The following is a 26,520-nucleotide window of genomic DNA, read 5'->3' as shown; positions in this document are numbered from 1 at the left end:
TTTATAACTTCATCCAAAAAAATAAAATATCAAGGAATAAATTTCACCATGGAGGTGAAAGATCTGTACACTGAAAACTAGAAAACATTGATGAAAGGAACTGAAGAGACAAATAAATGCTAACAAATTTCTATGCTCCTGGATTAGAAGAACGCTGTAAAAATGTCCATACTACCCAAAGCCATCTATACATTCAATGCAATCCCTATCAAAATTCCAGTATTTTTAATAGAAAAAGAACAAACCACCCTAAAATTTGTACATAACCATGAAATAGTCAAATAGGCAAAGCAATCTTAAGAAATAAGAACAAACCTTGGGGCACCATGCTTCCTGATACTAAACCATGCTGTAAAGCTACAGTAATCAAAACAGTATAATACTGGCATAAAAACAGACACATATAACAATGGAACAGAGAGCCCAGAAATAAATTCATGCATGTATGGTCAATTAATTTACAAAAAGGTAGCCAAGAATATTCAATGAAGAAAGGACAGTCATTTTAATAATGGTGCTGGAAAAAACTGGACAGCCACATGCAAAAGAATGAAACTGGACCACTATCACACATTATACACAAAAATCAACTCAAAATGAATTAAAGATTTGAACATATGACCTGAAACCACAGAACTCCTAGAAGAATACATAGGTGGTAAGCTCCTGGACACTGGTCTTTGCAATGACTTTTTTGGATTTGATACCAAAGCAAAGGCAACAAATGCAAAAATAAACAAGTGGGACTACATCACACTAAAAAGCTTCTACAAAGCAAAGGAAACCATCAACAAAATGAAAAGGCAACCTACTGAATGGGAGAAAATATGTGCAAATCATGTATCTGATCAGAGGTTAATATCTAAAATCTATAAAGAACTTACAACTCAACAGCAAAACAGCAATCCGATTAAAAAATAAGCAGAGATCCAAACAGACATTTTCCAAAGAAGACATACAGATGGTCAACAAGTACATGAAAAGATGCTCAACATCACTAATCATCAAGGTAATGTAAATCAAAACCATAAGGAGCTACACCTGTTAGAATGGCAAAAAGACAATAGATAAGTGCTGGTGAGAATGTGGAGAAAATGTAACCTTGTGCACTGTTTGTGGGAATGTAAATTGGTGCAGCCACTATGAAAAACAGTAGGGAGGTTCCTCAAAAAATTGAAAATAGAACTACCATATGATCCAGCAATACCCACTTCTGGGTATATATCCAAAGGAAATGAAATCACTATCCCAAAGAGGTATCTCCACAGCTTGCCCCCACCCATGATCACTGAAGCATTATTTTCAATAGCCAAGACATGGAAACAACCTAAGTTATTTAGTCTATCGACAAATGAATAAAGAAAATGAGTGTATATGCGTGCACACACAATGGAATATTATTCACCCATAAAAAGGAGAGCATATCATTTGCAACAACAAGGATGTACCCTGAGGGCATTATGCTAAGAGAAGTCAGACAGTGAAAGACAAATACTGTATGATCTCACTTATATGTGGAATCTAAAAAAACAACTCACAGAAATATAGAATAGCTTGATGGTTGCCAGAGACAGGGGTGGGAGGTGATTGGTGGGTGAAATGGGTACAGGTGGTCAAAAGGTACAAACTTCCAGTTACAAGATAAATAATTTCTGAGGATGTAATGTACACCATGGTGACTACAGTTAACAATACTATAGTGTATATTTGAAAGTTGTTAAGATAGTAAATCTTAAAGGTTTCATCACAAGATAAAAAACAGAACTATGTGAGGTGATGAATGTTAACTAAACTTACTGGAATAATCATTTCACAATATACACATACATTAAATCATTATTTTGTACACTTTATTAAAATGTTATATGTTACATATATTTCAAAAAATAAAGAAACGGGGATGCCTGGGTGGCTCACTTGGTTAAGTGTCTGCCTTTGGCTCAGGTCATGATCCCAGAGTCCTGGGATAGGGTCCCACTTCGGGCTCCTTGCTCAGCAGGGAGCCTACTTCTCCCTCTGCCTGCCACTCCCCCTGCTTGTGCTCTCTCTCTCTGACAAATAAATAAATAAAATCTTAATAAAAAATAAAGAAATGGTGGAAGCAACGTCTCCAAATATACTGACTATAAAGTATATATAGATAAAAAGATTTATTTTCAAAAATTACTCTCTTCAGTAGATAAATTCAATTATAAATGGCATGACTGTATTTCTTCATATAAAAAATTGGGGCAGATTTTGGCTCTTACTGTAAGATTGATTTTAGCCCTTATAACTGAATAAGGTAGGAAGAAAACTGGTTTCTCCATTTTAAAAGGGAATGAACCAAGGCTTTGAAAGGCTATGATTTATTCAACATTCTGATACCAGTGCTCTCTGTACTATCATTTATAATGAACTTAATGGAGAATTTTCAATTTGCAACATCAGAAGCCAGAGAAGGATAGTTTTTTTGTGGGCAGAGGAGGGGAGCCAGATTTAAAATTCCACATTATATTGTATTGTATCACAGATGTGACTTATATACTGTTCTATTATTCTAACATAGTTAATTCACTTATTCTAAAAAAAAGTTACTGAAACCCTCCTCTATAAGAGGCTGATATAGCTATTAAGATAATGAATACCTACTTGATATTATACTATACATTATACATACAGTTGACCTTGAATAACATGGGTATGACCTACACAAGTCCACTTACACACAGATTTTTCCCAATAAATACAGTATGGTACTATAAATGTATTCTTTCTTCCTTATGATTTTAATGTTTTCTCTAGCTTACTTTATTGTAAGAGTACAATATATAATACATACAAATACAAAATATGTGTTAACCAATTGTTTATGTTATCAGTAAGGTTTCTGGTCAATAGTAGGCCACTGGTAGTTAAGTTTTTGCAGAGTCAAAAGTTATACACGGATTTTCAAGTGTGTGGGGGCCAGCGCCCCTAACCTCTATGTTCTAAGAAGGTCAATTGTACATCAGACTATATAATAATATTGTTACTACAATATTATGTTAACAATTTAGGGGCGCCTGGGTGGCACAGCGGTTAAGCGTCTGCCTTCGGCTCAGGGCGTGATCCCGGCGTTATGGGATCAAGCCCCACATCAGGCTCCTCTGCTGGGAGCCTGCTTCTTCCTCTCCCACTCCCCCTGCTTGTGTTCCCTCTCTATCTGGCTGTCTCTATCTCTGTCGAATAAATAAAATCTTTAAAAAAAAAAACAATTTAATATTATACTATGATCTATCAAGTAGATATTCATTATCTTAGCATAGGTATCAGGCTCTTGTAAGGGAGGATTTCAGTAACTTTTTTTAGAGTAAGAAGGTATTCAGTATGCTAGAGTAATGACTGCTTCTTCATAAACAGGAGGTTCTCCCACAATTAATTATTTACCCTTCAACTATATGCCTATTTTTAACATACAGGAAAACCTCATAGAAGCTATGTCCTTGGGCTGGCTTGAGAAATAAAAAGAGAAGGAGCAAAAACACCACTAGCCAATTTTAATACATTTAATTCTTATGAAAAAAATTCTACATAATCTCTTTAAATCAGTATCAATCATCTATTAAGCAAAATGTGAACCAAAAATTTTCTATGAACAGAAATCATGGACAAAAATTTTCAAAATACTGCTGTAAAAACCACACCCAACAATAGTTAGGTATATAGTATACCAACTTCTGTAATATATTCTCCAAATGTTTCCTAATGATACCAATGATAGTAAGAAACTGATTGCAGAAACTGAAAATTTGAGTTTTTTGAAAAGCATTTTATAAAACTATTCAAATGAACCAAAATAAATTTCCACTGCAGCACTATTAAAGATTCTGAATATTACAGTCATATCCACTTTACTAAGAATTCCTCAATTAGAAATCATAAACTATGCCAAAAATTCACTCTCAGAGATAGTACACTTACAGAAGCCTAGAATCCTAAACACAATCCAACTAGATTGTGTTCAGTGCCACATAAAATGCAACCAGTTAATGTACTTTCGTGATCAACACCGAGTAGTGTAACTGGTATAATAGTAACTGAGGCGAAATAACAGCCCCAAATGTGACTGCGACCATTACCTAGTCAAATGAACACTACAGTTTAAACACTATTGACTATCTGAGCTGCTACATTAGTACACCCTCCCACTGAAAACCATTTTCAGTAACTGTTTAACTGTTTAAAGGCCATGATCTCAAATACGGATGGTATGGGATATTTCTTAAGAACTGAGTGCAAGTGATATAAAACAATAAACTAGTTGGAAGGAAATAGGTGGAGGAAAGACAAAAAATTAAAGGTAAAATATTGTGAGACACTCTGGAATTATAAAAAACCCAAATAAAATTATTAATGTTTGTAATTACTAAGCTGTTAACAACACATAACGTGCCAGTCTTAAAGACCTCATAACTTTATATTATTTTAACTGGAGACATATACATTAGGGTATATTAGGATAATATTCTAAATAAAAATATTTCAATAAAGATTATTTTTGGCATTTAATATACTGACTGAAATACATTATACTAGAAGAAATTTTAGAAATTTAAAAGGTTTTATAAAGATTATGTTGGTTCTCCATATCCATTCCCTGCTTGAAAAGGAAGAAACAAGGATGGTAAGAAGACAGAAGATGATAGAAGCAGGATGAGAACAGAAGTGATACTGAGCCAATCTGTAACAGCTACAGAACAAAATAAAGGGAAAGGGTAATTAAACAGACATAAGTAAGAGTAAATCTCTTTGGGACCTTAACAAAAAAGTAAGTAGTTGACAGGATAAAAGGAGTTATTACAAAGTTTAGGGAAGAGAAAGTTGAAAATTGTGTAGCTCTTGAGCTAGGGTCTATTGGTGGGAACATAAAAGATGAATACATAATTTTCATCTGCACACAAAACCTTTTCTGAAACATGGTGTCAATACAGTCATTCAACAGCTATTTAATATGTTCTAATTTATGGTAGGTACATACACATGTCCCCACAGAAATCAAATAAAATGTAACTATGTCACTTTTACATTTAATATGTTCACACAAATGACAAAAATAAGTTATATATTAAGAGTCATAAATCTATATCCTTAACATTCTAAATTTATCAGCTTAAAGCATTCTCAAGGAATTTTAAACTACCCTAAAGAATGAGTATTTTAGATATGGACATCAGGTAAAATATTTAAAAAGATGGAATTTCATGGCTCTTCCAAGAAAGGAAAACATACCAAGAATTTTGGCCTGAGAAATCAACCACAAGAGTATCTCAATAATATTCAATCTAATTCCTTTACTCAGAAAAACACCACCAACATGTCAGAATATGATTCTGTGACTCTCCAAAAGAAAATCCCAAGTAATGTGTACTACACAAAGGGCCAATAATCCACAACTGTGCTTCCCATATACGTAATTTAAAGAATTCACTATTCTGTAACTCTGCTATTGCTAACTTATTAGCAGAGATCTAAAACAAAACCAAAATCAGTACATTAAAAAATAACATATGAATTCTAAGGTATAAATAAAGCCAAACGATATCTACATAAGGTCTTGAAGTGAATCTAAGCATTAAAATAATATTTTTTGATGAAAAGGTCCACTTAATTATAACTGCAGATTGGCAATACATGTATTTATACGTACCTGCACATGTACACACACACACGCGCGCACACTACACACGCCCTACTCAAATAGGCAGACATACCCAGATAGCCTATTTACTAACATGAACATATCAAGTATATACATTTGTGTTAAAAGTACGTTTAGTAGAAACATGGATTAGTATTAAAAAGTTTACATTCACAGGCAATGAAAAAACCATGGGAAAGAGTACAGCAGTTACTATTAGGAGTACTATATTAGGAGCTACAGTCATTTCTTGATGCTCAGTTGTAAAGATTCTTTGTTAGGACAGAGCTTAGAAAGCAAGGCTAGCATAAGCTGACAGAGGGAAGGGGAGAAAAAGATGGTCCAGATCAAGGGATAAGAGGGTACCACTTTCCATCTTTCCATCTGACTCTTCTAAAATTGTATACCTATACTCTTTAGTTTATACTGTATATAAGCTACTCCCAAAGTTTCAGTGAAAATTTTAAGAAACAATCTTTATCTAAAAGAAAACAATTCTAGTGCTGGCCACTACATTCTAATAACTTCTTTCATATAAATGAGTAATTCTAAAGAGATGCATTCGAGTTAAATAATAAAGACTATTTATTAAAGCTGAAGTCTTAATTTTTTGTTAAGTCCGATTGCTATAATTTAAAATCTGAAAGCTTCACTAAAGAAGTACAAATATTAGTGATAAAGACAATCTTTTTTCATTTTTGAAAAATAAAACCAAATAAACATTGAAAAAGTAAACATTTGATAAAGACCAAGTAATAATAAAAAAAGAGACTGATTATAACAAGTCACTTCTTTGAATACAGTTCCTTGTAGTGACACTATGTTTTCATTGACCTTTCTTTGGTAGACAAGATATAACATTTTACAAAAATAATAATAACCATTACACCTTCTGGATTTCCTAATACACTGCAAGTACTATGCAATACAACTTTTTGTAATGATGCAAACATTCTCTAGCTGTGTTAATAAGGGAGCCATTTGCCACATGTGGCTACTGAGGATATAAATTCTTAATTTTATTTAAACTAATTTCCATTTAAATAGCTAAAGAGGCTAGTGACTATCCTATGGAACTGCACAATTCAAGAGTTTCATATATTTATAAGTAAATATAAATCTAAGTTGTTAATGAATCTCTTTCACAGAATAAGAACTTAAAAATCAAACTTTCACCTTTATTGCCTTAAAATCGGTATCTTCATGTATTTATATCGCATGGGCTACATATGTCTTGCCACATACCATCATCAAATTATATATGTATGTGTGTGCATATACATGTAGATATATGTAAATATTTTTAAAGTAGTATACAAAGGAACACAAAACTATATTTTCTGCACAGACTGCCATTGTATTTTCAACACTTAAAGACTTTTTCCTGGAAATACTACTATTCAAGTAACCATAGAATTTAACTCAGCAACCATACAATAAGCAAAACAAAAAAACCACCCCCAAACCTCACCAACTAATGATTCAACCTGATTTAAGAGGTGAATACTATTCCTTAAGACAAAAAGGGCAAAACTATGTATTTTTTAAATAAAATACCTATAACTGACCACCTCTCCCACAAAAAGGGAAATAACCTTTCTCTAACTCTCTAAATTATATAAATTTAAACTATGCCTCAATATTAACTCAGAGATAGGTATGTAAGAAAACTGTATAAGACACAATATTCTTAAGAGCTTATAACACTGATTTTTGTATACCATATAGCTTTACCGAGATGTTAGAAATTAAAATTCAATTTACTACCTCCTTATAGAATGGAACACCTCTTCAGTCTAAATAACTTTTTAAGAAAGTTGTTACATATATTCATTCTAATCATTCATTTGATTAACAAGCAACTTTCAAAAACACCTGAAATAACTAGACAGCAAAAGAGCTTATCTCTGTGTACCAAAGTAATAATCATGACTACAGTGAGTAGTTCAAGTAGGGATAGAAGATAATTTTCACTGGCAACTTTTTATTTACCTTACTGAAAACAATTCATTAGTTTTATGTAAATGTTGTATTTTCCTACAGCAGTGTTTCAATTTTTGTAAATTTCCATTTTTTTAATCCTTAGTAACCCTGAAACTTAAACCAAAACTGATTAGAATACAAATGACATCAGTATAAGTATTCTTACCTTTATTTGACTTTGATGGTTTATTCTTGATAGGTTTAAGGGAACTTCTTGATTTATCTTCTCTATCTTTAATAAGTTTCTGAACATCATCCAAAGACAGTTTTTGCAGGACAACTACAGGCTTAGCTCCTTTATTTAGGTCTTCAACTAATCCCATTTTTTCTACTTTGTCTTTCTGCTCTCCTTTCATTTCCATTTTCTTTGTCTCCTGAGTAATATTACCATCTTTATCCCTCTTGATTTTTGGAATGACAAAATTTTTCAATGCACCAGACCTGCCCCCCAACAAATAACTTGGAAATTCTGCCTTATTGTCAGGGTGCGCTTTATTACTGTCTACTTTAGTCTTATTACCCTCTGTCCTTTTGTCATCTTTACTATTTGGTGATTTAAAACCAGGCTTATCAGGTCTTGATTTATTAGAATCTCCTTGTTTAACACGAGGACTGTCAGGCCTTGATTTTTGCTCCCCAGAAGATGGTCTTTCCCTTGAGTCCCCTGATTCATGTCTATGTTTTCTTTCTAGTTTATCAGGTTTTGAACCATCAGATTTAATGCCATGTTCATTTCTATTAGAGGATCTCAATGTTTCTGGTCTTCGAACCCTTGACTGATCCCCCCGATGCCGCTCTGATTCGTTCCTGTCATCTGATTTTTGTTTACTATCATGGTCACGTCTTAATGACTCAGAAATAGATCGCCCATCAGGTCTCTGCTTTAAGGCTTCAGCTCGTTCTGATTTTAACCGAGGTGAATCAGATTTAATATCCTGTTTATGTTTAGACACTTCAGGTTTTTTCTCTGTTGATGGCTTTCCAGAATCCCTCCTATTTTCATGCCTATGTTTTGGTGTTTCAGGCCGACCTTCATTTTTTTGCTTTGGAGTTTCAGGTCGGCCCTCACCTTTCTGCTTTGGAGTTTCAGGTCTTCCATCACCCTTCTGTTTTGGGGTTTCAGGGCGCCCATCACTCTTCTGTTTTGGAGTTTCAGGTCGGCTTTCACCCTTTTGCTTTGGGGTTTCAGGTCTTGCCTTTGTTGTTTCTGATCTGCCATTATTTTGTTTGTTGTCATTTGGTTTTATTTCAGACAGTCTATTTTCATTCTGTTTAGATTCGGCTGTGGTGCTCTCATTTTGTTTGGATTCAGTTGTTCTGCTCTCATTCTGTTTAGGTTCTTCTATTTGTGTCTCAATTTTAGTTTCTAACTTACTTTCACTTGATTTTGTCTCCACCAATCTGTTTTCATTTGGTTTAGATTCTGCCAATCTTTCATTTTGTTTCATTTCACTCTTTGAAAGCTCAGAATCAGACTTTTTTTTAGGAGTCTCAGGATGGTTTTCTGGTGTAGCTTTAAGATTTCCAATAATATCTTCCTGAAGAACAGAAATAGGCGCATCATTACATTGTTTGATTTCTTCAGGCTTTTTTATGGAGTCTGAATCCTGAGTTATAGAAGCCTGAGAGTCCACTCTTCCTGCCTGATGAAGATCAATGCTAACCATTAATGCTGGCCTTGACCCATTTCCCGTAGAACCCGTCTCCTGAGAAGCTGGTCTATTACCTCCTGTAGCACCCCCAGCCTCCTGTGGGTAAGAATCTTGTTTTCTTTTTTTCAAAGGCTTATCTGAAATTCAAAGATAAATATTCAGTATCAGTAATAGACATATATTCTTATCTTATTAAAAGCCATATGGACTTGATATTTCTTTAAGTCACAATGTTTTTTTAAATGTGGTGAATGCAAATGTCAATATGCATGTATAAAATAGCAGGCATGAATCACATAATACTTCTAAACCAAGGTTTAAGGAAATATTCATGCTGGCTGTACCTCAACAAATATTAGCGACTATAGTAACAAGAATTTAACAGTGTATTTGTTGATTATATAAATAAGACCAAGAGTATAAAATAAATAGAACTTATAATACATTAAATACAAACATATATTTATGTTTGTATGTTTGTATACGTAAAGGATAAACCAGATTCTTTACATAAGAATAAGGGAACCAGTTATAAATCACATGTTCTCATTTAAGATCATTTAACCATTAACCAAAAATTACTAAGTACCCCATATCTGCTAACATACTGAACAGGAAACAAGCTTTTACAACATGTAAGACAAGTACGGAAAAGAATAAAACCCAAAAGAAAACAGAAATCATGCCACTGAAAAAAGGTAAATGAGAATAAGGGGGGAAAAAAAAGAGTTTAATAGTTTGTCATTAACCTTTGATCCAGGATTCAAATTCTTTAAGGTGTCAACAGCACAAATGGAATTTAAAAGCTAACACACATTAGAAGTATATTTAAAGTAAGGAAATATTAATATTATAAGTATAAAAATGAGACGCATATAAGGACTTTTTAGATAAACCCTGTTTTAAAAGCAACTTCCACTTAAGAAAAATGCTTTGGTTCTTCAATGTAAAGTTCTAGGGATCTATATATTGGCCTCAGTAAGAAATAATTTATGGTATTCTGAAATATAAAGACAAAAATACATACAAACACAAATCCACCACCACAATAAAATGTCAAGGTATTTTTAAGTTAGGTATTTCTTCTGTGCATGATTCCACTTGACTCAAGGCTGCTACATCATTTTCTGCAAACTGAATCTCTAGTTAGTTCTTGGTAATAGTTATATTACAGCACCTTAAAGTTTTGTCTGCTTTAATATTTACTTCTAAATTGCCTGGCTTTGTTTTAAAGGTCATTTTAAATCATTTTTATAGGAGAACCTCTAGATTCCCTTATGATATTCATTAATGTGATAGAGTATCATTTAAGGAAAACAAGGTTAAAAGTCAAAATGACCACTAAAAAAATAACCTCTTCTTGTTAGAAAACCAAGTTTGAAAAAAAAACCCTTAATGGTAATGTTGCTTTTATACACCAAAGTTCCATCATTTTGTTTTCAAAGTGAGAAGCAGCAGTCTATTCCAGCTTAAAATCTAGTAAAAACATTTTACTAAAATTTAACTCAAGTATTTGCTAGTAATTTTTTGTAGAAGTTAAGTCATTCTGGTTCTTAGTTATTCAGGAGTCAAGTCTACCATCATATATGCTCCATTTGTAAAATAACTACATAATAATATTAATAAAGTATCTTACCTATTTTCCCCAGTTAAAACTACCCTGGCAAGAACTTATATGAAACTTTCAGCCTCAGTACTTAAGAAAGCACTCAGAATATTAATGTTTCCTTAATTTTATTTTGTAATGTTCTGCCATACAAAATAATCTTTACATCTTGCCGTAGGACACACCAAATAATTATTACCTCATACATGGGATGCTTTATCACCTTATACCCTTAAACCTTTAGGACAAGAATCTAGAAATCGAAATAGTATGATCTAGGTGAAGATTTTTATATTTTTCAATGAAACATGCTTGTAAAAGTCATTAAAATGGTAACCTAAGTGTACTTAACAACCATAATGACATCACAGAGCTCAGGCATCTTGAAGATTTCTCTTAAAAAATCTGTGGCTTATCATTTTATTAATATGATCAATCAGTCTTTCTTCTGAACTAACATTAAAATATCTCAGAGGCTAAATTTAAAGAATTACAAAATACTTAAGAGTTTATAGATCATTAACCTCATTTCGAATTATCGTTTATCATTAAAATGGAAATTTAGCATAGTTTAATTTCAAAGAAATTGTTATGTTTGATTTAGTTATCTTAAACTAGTATAGATACTATGATTATTTATAATAAAAATGTATGAAAGCATCTGCACATGAGTAATATATTAAGATTGGGAAAGATCTTGTAATTTTTTTCATTATGCACAATATATTGCTAAATACAAAGTTTTAATTTTTCAACTATTGAAAAGTACGTCACCTCTTCTGTAAAACCGGGAAAAATTCCATTACTGCTGCAAGGATTCTTGAATATGTTAAGAGCACGCAGGTCTGATTCACTTGATCTGATTCAGTTCCACCATGAACTTATTCCTGTAAAGTGGCTCTGAATCTGCACGTCACTTTTGTCTATCCACTTTTGTTATCAGTCTTCATTACATCATAACCTTCACCTAATGATGGAAAGCCATCTCTATAAAGAATAATTCCAATATTTGGGACACTGATTATCTTTAAGCCCTTTTCAGCACTGGGTACCATAAGTTTAGCTATCAGAATGCATATAGTCCTGAAGAAAATGCATATAAAAAGATACCATAATTTCAAAACCAACAATACTTGTTATCTAGATACTGATATGAAAATAAGATCCAGCTCTTAGAGAAATTCTGAACTTGATTATTCTTGTAAGAAACAAACTATATCACTTGCTTAAATTTACAAGTGATAACTGAAAACACTTAAAACAACACAATTATACACATAGTAGCCAATTAGGGAAAAAAAACATCCCACCCCTAAACCACAGTATAAACTAAGTGGTTAACTCTCCTATTTCCATCTAGTCTCTTATTCTAAGTGACAGTAGGTAATTTACTTTTTATAAAGGTTATAGTGTAAGAATATCGTAACACTGTAAAAGACATTAGTAGCTAGGCTAGGCCATTCCTCATACTTACTAACATGGAAAGTGGACCTTGAGAAAAGATGAAATAGGCAAAGATGAACAAAGAAATCCCCTCTTCAACAAAAGAAAGCAGGAATTTTCAGCACATGGAGGTGATATTAATGTCTACGATAGGTCATCCCACAAGCAAAGATGAACAGCCTTTTAAAATTAATTTATGTAATTAGACATTGAAAATATGAGCAAAGGTTGAGCAAAAAGGTCCTTTAAGATTATAAAATATTAGGTTACAGAGATTTAACCTATCAGTGTATATAAAACTATCCAAAGAAGGAGAACAGGCCAAGGGACATAAATACCAAGCAGCCAGAAAAGTGTCCTCTATGTGTGGAACAGAGGTACATTACGTTCTGCCACAGCCTAGGTAAAATACTTCTTAAAGAGTATTCTATCCCCTTTCTTAGACAGCATAATGATCAAATAACCATGTGTGTTAAACTTTCTAATCTTATTTATAAGGTATATTTTTTCATTTCTGGTCTACTGAAAGGAAGCTTATCTCATAACAAATGAAAATAACGGGAAACAAGCTCAGACCCTATAACAGAGCTCTGTAAAACAAAATAGTCTTTTTTGTTCCTTAACCACCACCAATAGTTACCAATAGTTATAAAAAAGTTCTCAGGGCCATATATTAGACTGCAGTAAATATCAATTTCACAATTTAGTCCTAAAATGCAGTGGTAACTAGTAATAAATTCATTTCAAGGAAATATTTCAATTCTCCAGGGCTGACTATAAAAACTATCACTTCAGAAAATGCTGCTTTTATTTATAACCTCACCCACAGTCTTAGAGCAACATACCAGACCTTTAATCTTTCCAAAATCTCAAGATAACTGCTTATAATATAAAACACTATCCCATCACACAGTGTAGAAACTGAATACAAAATGACAAGGTTCAAATCACAGGTGTTAGGTGGCATCTAAATTCCAAAGGTTTTCAAATAAAGCCACAAAGTAATGGGAGCATGGCTTTCAGCAAACAAGTCAGAAATGACAGCACTAATATGAGTTTGGCAAAATCAGCATAACCAATTTGGGAAAATACACATACTAAATCATCTGAGTCAAACTAAAAATCAGGTAGTTCCAACGAACATTTATTCCTTTAATCCTTATAGCACCAGATATCTCTGTAAGTCAACTTACAGAGCTCAAAACTGTAAGTCAATTCTGCTCACTCAACTTTTCAATTAACCTTTGTTATAGTCACACTATCATAGATTACAGAGAAAACTGATGAATTAAAATATATATTACAAGTTTCTGAAAGAACAGCACGCTCTTTGCTGAATTTGTTCTATTTCCCCTAAAAAAAGTTAGTAGTCTAAAGTAAGTTTGTTATGATGCAATTAGCCTTATTTACTATCCTTATTTTCAATCAGTTTTTAAAAGTAAAAACTTCAGCTTCAACAAATACGATACAATAAAAGTTCAGGCAAGTAAAAAAAAGAGAGAGAGAAAAGTTCATCATTTCTTCTGTTTTTGTTCCTACCAACTTTTAAAAAATCATTTAAAAAATTAAGCCCCTTTTTGAGAACATAATTTCCCAAAACACAGATTAAAACGTCATGCAAAAATTCAGTTCTCAAGGCAACTAATATTTCTCAATCAAGAAATTAAAATTTTATGTTTCTTGCAAAACTGTCATAGGATTCAGGAATTTGGGATTAATATCATTAAGAGAAGTTAAATAATACTGCTCTCTTCATTTGACATGCATATACTTTTATAAGAGGTTAGAGGAGGAGATACATTTTGGAACCCATATAGTTATTATTTCCTGAACCCAACATTAGTAAACCAAAGAATAAGAACACTATATATCATCCTTAACATCAATAATTTAGTATTTAAAAAAAAAATTCCAGTTCCCTAGCCAATAAAATAAAGACTTCTGGCAGTCTCTTTATTTGCACCAACCTGTGATCTAGGCATTTAGCAAACATCATAGAACAACAATTACTAAATAATGTCTGTTCTTTCAATAATGTTAAAAAGATCCATCATGGTAGGAAATATAATACAAATCTTTAGCATGTTTCTTAGCCTAGAAACACAATTATCTACAAATGATCCTGTCACATAATGAACAAGATCATATATAAAAAGTTCTACCCAACTTTATGGAGTTCTGTTTTATAATTACCAAAAAGAAAATATGAGAACTATGTATCACCTTTATATCACCTATATATATATCACCTGGAATATTTAACTATAAAATTAAAGCATAAAGTATGCTTTGGTTTGGGTAGTCAAATGTGTATATGAATCTGTAAAGACATAAATCCATAAATTACATTACTAATTTCAAAAACTGATTCATCAGTCTATCAAAATTTTCAAAAGTTTTATACATAATATTCACCAAATAATTAAGAATAGGGACTTACTTTTATTTGATTATAATTTTTTAAAAAACACACAAAAAAGCCCATAAATTCAGAGAATAGGTATCCTGACATTCCATCCTAACACACTACTCAGACAAAAGGGGACACTTAACTCTAATCAGCAAGAAAAGATCCTTGATCCTTAAGCTTTGCTACTTAACATTAATTGAAAATTCTTTCCATAATTTTTTTACTAAAACAACAACAACAAAATCCCAAACTATATTTTTAAGAGACGGCAGGATTGGAAACAAAGTGAAAAATCTAACTGAATTAATATACAAACTTTTCTTAAATGTACTGATTCAAAATAATTCTCTATCAGTTACCCTTGTTTTGACAGAAAAAAAGGTAAAGATGCAAAAACTATACTAACATAACTTACAGAAAATACATGTGATAGAAACACTAATGTTCATTTTAGTAGACAAGCACAGATAATACCATTTGATAAATAATAGGTGATAGACCTGTGATACAGAACTACCAAATCTCAGATAGTTGTTTCAAATAAAAAATGAAATCAAGATTTTAACTTCCGAGGTATGAGCATTAGTAATAAACACATAACTGAGAGACATAATGAATTATAAAATATAAGGAAAAAAAAGAGTAACTTAAAAAAAACCTTTTTTACATTATAATTACATATTTGCCCAGAGTATGAAGGGGTACTAATGAAATTATTTTACCTTTGTCTTGAACTTCTTTTGAAAAGCGCTCCCTTTCAATAGCTGATTCTCTCTCTATTCGTTCAATTTCAGCTAATGCATCCAATTCCACTTCATCATATATAGGTCCCTGTTGTGATACCTGCTGCTGATTCTGTACCACAGAAGTCTGGGGCTGTTTTGTAGCAATTGAAGTGTTCTGTTGTAAAACAGGCACTTGATTTGCTGGAAGGAATGCTGTTTGTTCTTGCTGCGACAAACACTGAGCAGCATTTAGTGGGCGGTTTACATCCTGTGGAGTAATGGGTGTTTTTGAAGTCTGTCCTGGGTACTGCACATTAAAAGGAATATCATTTTCTGAAACATTGCTATTTTCCATACCAGAAAGCATATCCTCTTGCTGGTCCATGTCTGAAGACCTTACACGAGAAAGTCTTAATGTAAGTTTAGTAGAGTCCTTGGATGGAGAACTAATGATATCATACATTGCAGCTTTTTCACTCTGGTCTTTTTCATCCTTGCCTAATTTCATTTTCTTTTGCTTCTTTTGTTTTCTTTCTGGAGAATCTAGCAAGATGTCTGGTGGAACATCTCGAGGTGATGAACAAGGTAGAGGCTGAGACTGAAGGATTAAAGGTGGTCTTGATCCTAGAAAAGCAATTCAAGAGGAATGAACAACTGTGCTAGTTTTACATTTTCTTTCTTTTTTTTTTTTTTTTAAAGATTTTATTTATTTATTTGACAGAGACACAGCCAGCGAGAGAGGGAACACAGCAGGGGGAGTGGGAGAGGAAGAAGCAGGCTTCCAGCGGAGGAGCCTGATGTGGGGCTCGATCCCAGAATGCCGGGATCACGCCCTGAGCCGAAGGCAGACACTTAATGACTGAGCCACCCAGGCGCCCCTAGTTTTACATTTTCTTACACTGTGATAGAAATATTAAACAAGTGACAATATTGTAATGCAAGAAACAATATTAAGAAATTATCTAATCTCAGCGCCTTGTTTACAAAATATAAAAAGAAAGCCTAAAGACTTGTCCCCCATGGTCTTTTAGCTTGCTCACAGATGATCCAGGTTTAAATTTAAGTATGAATATTCCATCTTCCAGATCTGTATTATGTTATTCCTATTTTTGTCCCTATAAAATATACTTAGCTTGAAAATAGCAAAGGAGTTTATTGTTTCTAAAGATGATACAACACAAATATTTTGGGCAAATACTCTCTATTCTTTCACTTATTACCTAGAAAAACTGACAAGTCTAAAGTAAGAAGAACAAGTCCATCAAATTGTAAAATAACAATTCTAGAAACTACACTCACATGAATATTTACCAGTATAAGAAAAAGAAAGTGGGAACAATTACAATTTTTAGAATCTTCACTTACTTCACAAACTGGTGGTAAATTATTGATTTATACCTTTATACGGTGTTCTCTTTCTCCCTCCACTTAACATCATTTACATACTCTCTTCAGTTTGCTAATCCTCCTTCTATTAGAAAAATATGCAAGTCCAGCAAATATCAAGGCTCAATAAAATATCTTCAGCCTAAATCCCATTAATTTAACAATTGCTATATGATACAAGTGGTAAAAATAAGCTAATCAAATGGAAAAATTCTCCTAGATAAGCTATTAAATGAGGAAAAATGTATTGATATGCTTCAGAAATAAAAGTATAATTGTTACATTTCTCATCATTAGACTATAAAAAGTTTAAAAATCCATAGGAAATTATAAAAATCAGTCAGGATGAAAGTGCTTTATAGAAAGAACTTAAACCTAGACTTATCTTAAATTAAGGTTTCAGTGTTTAATATATATATATATGATTTTTAAATATATATGTATATATATATATGATTTTTCCATGATACATAAATCTGCCCTTTCATTTCGCAATGTTAATATATTTAAAGTGTGATATATAAAAATATAACTTTTCAGAGAACATATCTATTAGATAAACTGTGATAAAGATGCAACTGAAGCAATTAAAAAAAAAGATTTTATTTATTTATTTGTCAGAGGGGGAGAGAGAGAGAGCACAAGCAGAGGGAGCAGCAGACAGAGGGAGACGCAGGCTCCCCGCTGAGGAAAGAGCCCGATGCGGGACTCAATCCCAGGACCCTGGGATCGTGACCTGACCCTAAGGCAGACACTTAATTGAGCCACCCAGGCGTCCCAAGATGCAACAGAAGCAATTTACTAGAAATGTTAGTTTGAAGTTATATCAACAGATAGTGTTTTTAGACAGCTTATATGGGAAGTTAAAAAGAAATGAAATTAACATTTCTGGACCATTTATTTTGCATCAGAACTTGTGCAAGGTGCCTTGCACATCAATTCATTTAAATAATTTACAACAACCTTGATGTGTATTATCATCACTATTTTGCAGAAAGGAACATGAAGCTTATAGAGGTTAAGAAACCTGCCCAAGGTTATATAGCTAGCAAACCTGAAAAATTTAAACCCAGATTTTTCTAACATCTGAATTACAATACACCACATTGCTTTTGTATTTAAAATTTATGTGACAAATTATATATATTTTAGAACAAATTAAAATTCAACATTCACCTAAAAATCAAATTAGACTGACAATGCATTCAACCTTCAAAACTAGTTGGAAAACAACCTCGAACAGAAGTAGAGGTTTCTGATGAACAGTTGTTCTAAAGTTTTTTTCTTTCTATCTAAAAGTTATCCATCCGGGGCGCCTCGGTGGCGCAGCGGTTAAGCGCCTGCCTTCGGCTCAGGGCGTGATCCCAGCGTTCTGGGATCGAACCCCGCATCAGGCTCCTCCGCTAGGAGCCTGCTTCTTCCTCTCCCACTCCCCCTGCTTGTGTTCCCTCTCTTGCTGGCTGTCTCTCTCTGTCAAATAAATACATAAAATCTTTAAAAAAATTTAAAAAAATTAATAAATAAGATAAAGTTATCCATCCTCAAGAGTTATAGGAAAAAGAGGCTGATTATCTAGATCAACCAGCCATCCCACTGTTACTCATCCCTGGCAGTCTGAATAATTTCTCACCCTGACAATACTTGTGGGATATGTACCTAACTTTGATGCCTACCCTACAAATAGTTATTCTGAAAGTTGCTCTTTCATAAGCTGAGTTATTTTTATCCCTGAAAATTCATAGAATTATAGAATAAGAATGGCTCATAAAAGCTCAACTTTCACCCCAGGAAGAATGTGTTCCAACTCTTTGATTAGAGACAATCTGTGAACAAAAAATCTTTATAATAAGAGGCACACCAATCCATGATTTAGAAGGCTATAATTAGAAATTCTCATGGATAGAGAAAAATTATTATCAGCTATATTAAAATTAATTACAAGCTAATTCTTTAACATGTACTACACAATATTCTCTTTCAATAACTCTGGTAACTCAATTACCACACTTAAAGTACTTCTAAAAAAAGCCCAAACTTGGACTTAAATTCACAATTTTATGAATCTCTTACACAAAAGTCCATACTAGGTTCTTTGGGAATTTCAAGATAAAATTCATATCCATAAGACAGTACAGGATAAGTTATTAGGAAAAAATATAAACTCATGAATGGTTTAAGAAGATTAGGGAAGAAGGATCCATGGAAGATCACCCATTTAACTTAGAACTTGAAAAGATAGGATTTTAATAAGCAGAAATGAAAGTATGTGTAAGAGATTTAGAGCGGTAATATAGAATAGGCCTGACTTTGATAAGTGACTACATAAGAGGTGAGAGACAACTTCATGATGATTCAAGACTGGAATGGCATTAAAAGAAATTGGAATGGCAAAAAGAACAGTGAGAACAATCTTGAAAATGAATCTGAAATACCAGCTAGACATGAGGAAATTTTGTTTGGAAATCAAAAATTACAACTTGGGACACAGGACTGGAGCCAAAGACACTGATTTGGCAATCCTGTTCACAAAAGTAATCAGTTTTGCCATTACCAAAACTGAGTAAAACAGCCAAGGAGAAAAGTACAATGGGAGATTAAAAAGTCTAATGACAGAGGGGCGCCTGGGTGGCTCAGTCGTTAAGCGTCTGCCTTCGGCTCAGGGCGTGATCCCGGTGTTCCAGGATCGAGTCCCACATCGGGCTCCTCCGCTGGGAGCCCGCTTCTTCCTCTCCCACTCCCCTGCTGTATTCCCTCTCTCGCTGACTGTCTCTCTGTCACATAAATAAATAAAATCTTAAAAAAAAAAAAAAAAAAAAGTCTAATGACAGAAATCTTGAGGAATGAGAGAATAGATAGAAGAAAGCAGATCAATAATTTCAAATGGTTAAGAGAAGTTAAGAAGGTTGTAGTTTGAAAAGACCATTGGATTTATCAGTGAGAGCAATAATGTGTATATCTGAAAACACTATCAATAGCTTACAGGGGATAACTACACGTTTGTTTCTTTCCTACAATAAAGAAAAACAATAAACAATAGTTTCTGGTATCAACAACGAAGAAGTCTGAGCTCTGTACTCAGTTTGAAATAGGAAATGCTAAGGTGCCTGCATGGCTCAGTCAATTAAGTGTCTAAATCTTGATTTCAGCTCAGGTCATGATTTCAAGGCTGTCAGACTGAGCCCTGCGTTGGGCTCCATATTGGGCCTGCTAAGATTCTCTCCGAACCACCCCACTAAAAAAAAAAAATTATATATATATATATACACACACACCCACACACACACCCATATATATATTCCACATATATGTATATATATGAAATATACACACACATATATATTTAATATATATACATACACGTGTGTATATATATATACATACACGTGTGTATATATATACATACACACATATATATGCACACGTGTATGTATATATACACATACACACACATATATATACATATATATACACACACACACACACACACACACACACACACACACAAAATCCTGAAGGAAATTTTAGTTACAATAATACCTTTAGGAGTTCCATCACTTCCAGCAGGGGAGCATACTGGTTGTGGAGACCTCAAGGGAAAAGATGCAGCATTCCTCATTGTTGAAGAATCTCCATCCTAAGAATAGAGTATAAAATTTATACCTTCAATGATAGGAGAGGCTTTAGAGAAATCTTAAACAGACCAATAAAAGACATAGACTACTGACAAGTAAAGTGATGGTATTCAAAAGCAAAATTCTTCTGCACTTTTCTGTTTTCTTCATGGTAAATCTTAGAAGAATTGAAATTGTATCCAAAAGAATCAACAGCCTATGCGTGGCAATGAATAAGAAAACTGGTATTACTACTGTGCTCCATTTTTGTTTACTATTTTCTACAAAAGGAGCTGTGAACACCCTACCAGGCTATCAACATCTAGAGGGCAGAGTTCACGGTTATCTTTATCCTTATATACATATAACTTATCTGATAATACCACCAAACCAATAACATATAACTTATCTGATAATACCACAAAACCAATTCCAGTATGTGGTATAACTTAAAACATCAAAACGACCCTAAATTTCAGGGAATAAAGTTATGTGCAAGTCTTAGAGAAAAAAAGAACTAAGTAACTTACTAATAAATAAAGGTTCATTATTTAAAGGAACATTTTTGTGTGAGCAAGTATTTAAAAATGAAACTATATTTCATTAAGAACCAAAACTTCTATAGCAAGGATTGGCAAACTTCTTCTGTAAAGGGATAGATGATAAATATTTTAGGCTTGTGGGTCACATACAGTTTCTGTCACATACTGTTCTCTGTTGTTGTTTAAAAATGTAAAAGCCATTCTTAGTTGTAGGTCAAACTACTGGCCAGTTTACCAACCTTACTCTAGACTAAGCTCTGTGGGTATAGGAACCAAATCGTTCACAGCTAGATTCTCAGATCTGATATAACCCTTGATATACAGTAGATACCATTTAAACTGTGGAATCAAAATAGGTTATGAAACAAATATTAGCACAATTTTATTACCTCAATAATAACTAATATATTACATACGTCACTACTTAGCCTGTGCACCATGTGTAGGTAGTCGTCACTTGAGCCATGTCTAGGATTATCAGCATGATGATTAGCTGAATTGCCAGACAACGGACCAGAAACTTTATTATCATGTATGTTTCTCAAACCACCTGCAACAATGGGACTTGATACTGATGCTGTAATTAATAAGAATAAAAAAAAAAGCTTTATAAAAATAAACTGTTAAAGTAACGATTGTTCACAAAATACTTTAAGCATACAGAAATTATAGAAAATAATATAAGGAGAACTCATGTACTATCTAGTGCTTGATCAAATCTTAACACTGTGCCACATCATTTAGATCCATTTTTGAAAAGAAATAAAACATCAGATAAAGTTGAAGCTCTCCATGTATCTGCATATTCCTCTCCTCTGTTCCCTCCCCCTTACTTCATAAAAGTAACCACCACAGTGAATTCACAGTTCACTCTGTGAATATCTTTATGCCTTTACTATAAATGAGTATATTCCTAAATAATACAGAGCACTGTTTCACATATAATTTTATATAAATGGTATGCTATATGTATATATCCTTCTCTAACTTGCTTTTTATTTCAACATCGTGTTGAAATTTAACTATTCTTATATATGTAGTGTTAAATTCACATATTTTAAATAAACAGATATATTCTGCTGCATAACATACACAATATTCCATTCTTATGTTCAATGTTTAGAATGCGTCAGTATTTTTGCTGTCATAAACAATGCATATTCTAGTACACGCATACATGTACCTGTATTGTATTCTCGTACATGACTTTTTTACAGATGTGTCTAGGAGTGAAACTGCTGCATATGCCCACTTTTATTTTTTAAAAGATTTTATTTATTTATTTATTTATTTGACAGAGAGAGAGCACAAGCAGGGGGAGCAGCAGAGGGAGAGGGAGCAGCAGGCTCCCCACTGAGGAGGGAGTCCAACTTGAGGCTCAATCCCAGGACCCTGAGATCATGACCTGAGCTGACGGCAGACGCTTAACTGACTGAGCCACCCAGGTAACCCTGGATATGCCCATTTTTAAACCTTACTAAATATTAACTAATAGCTTTCCAAATTACTTATGTCCATTTGTACTCCACTCCACTGGCAGCATATGAGAGTTCCTACTGCTCTAAATCCTTGTCAACAATGTTTGTCAACCCGAGAATGGGAAAGGTCTCTTATCATCACTTTAATTTTTACATTTCCTTGATTAATAGTGAAGCCAAGCATCTTTTCATGTATACTGGCCATTCAGATTCCCTCCTTAACACAAAATCATAAAAAGACAGTCTTCTACATTTTCTTTTTAAAATTTTAGTTTTGTTTTTTGTCACACTTAGGTCTTTAATTCATCTTATCTTTCTGTGTAGTTGAGACAGGAATTCAATTTTACTTTTTTCCATATGGATAACTAATTGTCTCAGCACATGGTAGAACTTACAGATAAAACTGAGTATGTTTTATCTCCTTCCCTTTTCTTAAGGGAGAGAGAATTTGAACCACTAAAGGATGCACATACAGTTCGAATTATGATATTGTCAAAACGCTCTCTAAAAAGATTGTATCAATTTATATCCCCATGAAGAATGTAGGAAGTTCAAATTTCCCTGCACATTTGTTATTAGGTATCACATAACTAAAAAATGTTTACTAAGAGAGTTAATATAAATTCACATATCTAATCAGATCACATTTTGAAGAGAATAAAAAGGATAAGAAAGGCATATTTGGGACAAATGGTGAAAACTGAATACAGACTGCATATTAAATGACAGTACAGAACTGTTCTTAAATTTTTTAGAGGTGAATTATTACATTTGGTGTTTATATAACTTCCTTCTTCTTAGCAGATGTATTTAATGGCAAAGAGTTATGATGCCTGCTGATGAAAGGGTTCACTGTGCTCATCTTTCAACTTTTCTATACAGCTAAAACTTTTATAACATGAGGCTGAAAAAAGTTTTAAATATTACCTTCCACGTACTCTAAATTTCCATATATAAATTTGCCTTATTTCTGGATTCTTTTCTGTCCCATTTACCTATCCATTTGTTCCTACCACACTGCATTTTCATATTTATGATAACCTTAATATCTGGGTGGGGCTAATCCCTGAGTAACATTTATAGTTTCTCAAATATCTGAGAATTTCCAAAAACTAACTCATTACTGAACAGGCAAATGCTCAAACTAATATTTCCCTTTTGATTTTATGATTTCAACTTTTCTTCTGAAAAAGCTGGGTTTATCTTGTTTAAAAAACAGTAATCAGAGTAAAAGCTTATGTTCTTTCCTACACATACGAATGTGTATGTGGATATTTCCTTAAGAAGCAAATGTGTCCTTTTAATATTTTCCTTTCATTACAGTTAAAGTGTTCCTCATACCTTTGTGTGCCAGAGTATACTAATATTTCACAAGTATCAAGAACATACAAAATACATACATACTCATGTTCAGCACTCAAACTAAATTCTATAATTTTGGAGGTATCTATTCCAAATGTGTGATCTGCCTCTTAGTTATCCCTTAAGTTAGTGTATAAAATAGTCTCAACCTAGTATTTCATTATCTAGTTTTGGGAAACCAGAAGATGGCAGTTTTGATCGATGACTAAATGAATAGTTTGTAAGTTAAAAAGTTTATAAAGGACATTTGACTCCATGCAAAATAGAGAAGAAGAAAACACACAGGAACTAATAATTGACTGCAAATGTTAAAAATTTGCTGTTAATTATGGGGGACAAAAACACAAATTTTTATATTCCCTTTCGCACTTTTAAACATTTTTTTTAAAGTATATACCTTTTTTTTACTTTAAGTGTATACTTTATTTACATTATTAACAAAAAATTATTTAGAAGCCATGACATATGTCCCAAAGCAATATAACCTCAAAAAGACATATTATCAACTGGTTTCAACTGAGAACTAGTAATTGAATTCCAGAAATTTCTGCATCTAGGATTATTTTTTCTACCAGCAATATATTTACTTTACAGTAAAATTTTCACACTACATATACTTTACCAATTAAAACGTAATTTTCCTTTGGCTTTAGTGCTATGTAAAAAGAAAGCCCAATTAAGAAAAATAAGAACATTTCCTAATTTCATAACTAGATACACTCAGTTGCATAATAACCTAACCAAAGAGTCATATAACAGGGATTCTTTTACCTCCCAAATGAATGAATTTCACGATAGTGTTTTAGTTTGTATTTTAAAAATTATAAAAAGAAAAAATAAATTTGCTTGAAAATAAATTTACAGGCATTCCCTATAAATAAACAATGAACTTTCTTACCTTGCTGCATCTGTGGATGTGTTGTGTAACTTGAAGGATGGGAATATGGCATGTATCCTGCAGGGCTTTGTGGGGCATATGGACTAGGCACTGGGCTATTTTGTTGTGGCATAAATCTGTTCCCAGAGCTTGTCTGTGGTGGCACAAACCGGCTAAAACCCAAAATCCAAATATACAATATCAGGAAATGAAATAAATATGCTATTCCTTGAAATTTCACTGTCATAAAATTCTCCAAACTCTGATTTGTATAAAACAAAATCTCTGCAAACAGTCAAATTTGAAAAATAGAGAATATAAAAATTATTCATGATTCATAATTCAAGAGCTACACTAAATAATGTGTAAAAACAGGTAATTCATTTATTTTACTTGCATAAAAGTATCCACTTGTTTAAAGTCATGCTCCCTAAATTCTACTCTATAAATTTTTTTATTATCTCAAACACACTATTTTAACATATTCTTTTGTCTATATGAATTTAAGTTACTAAGATGTAGCTACTTCAATTAGTGTATTACAGCATTTCTGCATCTAACATTTTAAGACAAATATTCATGTGAATTACTATTTAAGGTTAAGCATTTTAACTTTTCAACTACATATAATTCACCATTGCCTAAAGGTATGTATACAGTGTATATTCAAAGCATATTCATCAGAGAAAACAGTACTTAATAAAAAATGATGCATATATTACCTGGAGGGGCTATGTGAGATAGTGGTTTGTTGATAATTGGAAGATGCAGGACTACTGTGCATGGAATTCTGAGAAAGTTTATACTGAGACATCATCATTCCTACATATCACATAAAAATGGAAAACATGTTATTTTCTTTTAATAGTAAAATATCCTTTAAATAATTTAAAGCAATTGCTCTAACATAAACATTCAAAAATTCTTTCCGTTCTTTCCTTTTTTGGACCCACATGCTCATTTTGAAGAGCAAAACAGAGAAACTAAGTTTCAAGTACAACCAATTTTACCAAAACATACTTTTACCATATAACTAACCCAGGACCAGAGACAGAAATTTAATTAAAAAAAAGAAATTTACTTGCTTAATGTCCTATCATTTAGCCTTACAACTGAAAAGAACCTTTAGAAGTCACTTTATCTAACCTCTGACCAAATTTACACAATTCCTCCTACAATAGGTCCTTGGGTGGTTCTTCCATTACACGGAATACTTTGTTACAGACATGTCCAGTCTTTAGAAGCTTCATTTCACAACACTACTTGTTTCACTATGATTCAGACCTCAGTTTTAAAAAAAAATAGTATTTCATTGAGGGTCCAAAGTTTTCAGTTGCTGCAATTTCCATCTGAATTTTTTTTTTAAGATTTTATTTATTTATTTGACAGAGAGACAGCCAGCGAAAGAGGGAACACAAGCAGGGGGAGTGGGAGAGGAAGAAGCAGGCTCCCAGCGGAGGAGCCTGATGTGGGGCTCGATCCCAGAATGCTGGGATCACGCCCTGAGCCAAAGGCAGATGCTTATAACAACTGAGCCACCCAGGCGCCCCACCATCTGAATGTTTTGATACGAAACAGAATGCTTCTATTCCTTCTTCCACAATAATTCTTTGCCACATAGTAAGGATTAAATGAATATTTGATTAAAGAATGAAAATGAGGGGATAGTTTTCAGATTCTCATATTTCTTTTTAAACTAGACATTGTTCCTTCAATTAGTGCACAAATGACATTTTGCTATATAGCAGATGCAGAAAAAATCAGTTATTTAGACATTTAAAAATCA

At 32.9% G+C, this 26,520-nt stretch overlaps 1 protein-coding gene across 4 annotated transcripts in view; it reads right to left on the bottom strand.

Moving 5' to 3' along the window:
• Positions 1-26,520, bottom strand: part of NIPBL (NIPBL cohesin loading factor) — a 188,463-nt gene that overhangs the window by 77,234 nt on the left and 84,709 nt on the right. For 2 of the 4 annotated variants that reach the window (XM_026506828.4, XM_026506827.4), the window contains exons 5-10: positions 25,457-25,556; positions 24,756-24,907; positions 21,434-21,594; positions 20,402-20,498; positions 15,476-16,102; positions 7,809-9,431 (exon numbers count right to left, since the gene is read on the bottom strand). In XM_026506828.4, the coding sequence (XP_026362613.1) occupies positions 7,809-9,431; positions 15,476-16,102; positions 20,402-20,498; positions 21,434-21,594; positions 24,756-24,907; positions 25,457-25,556 (2,760 nt within the window). Of the gene's footprint in view, positions 1-7,808; positions 9,432-15,475; positions 16,103-20,401; positions 20,499-20,589; positions 20,903-21,433; positions 21,595-24,755; positions 24,908-25,456; positions 25,557-26,520 lie in introns of those variants that run through there. The other 2 variants (XM_044387039.3, XM_057312200.1) reach the window with 2 other exon arrangements.

The sequence above is a fragment of the Ursus arctos genome, unplaced genomic scaffold (assembly GCF_023065955.2).
Source record: "Ursus arctos isolate Adak ecotype North America unplaced genomic scaffold, UrsArc2.0 scaffold_15, whole genome shotgun sequence".
Lineage (NCBI taxonomy): Eukaryota > Metazoa > Chordata > Mammalia > Carnivora > Ursidae > Ursus > Ursus arctos.
This window is presented reverse-complemented; position numbering and strand designations above follow the sequence as displayed.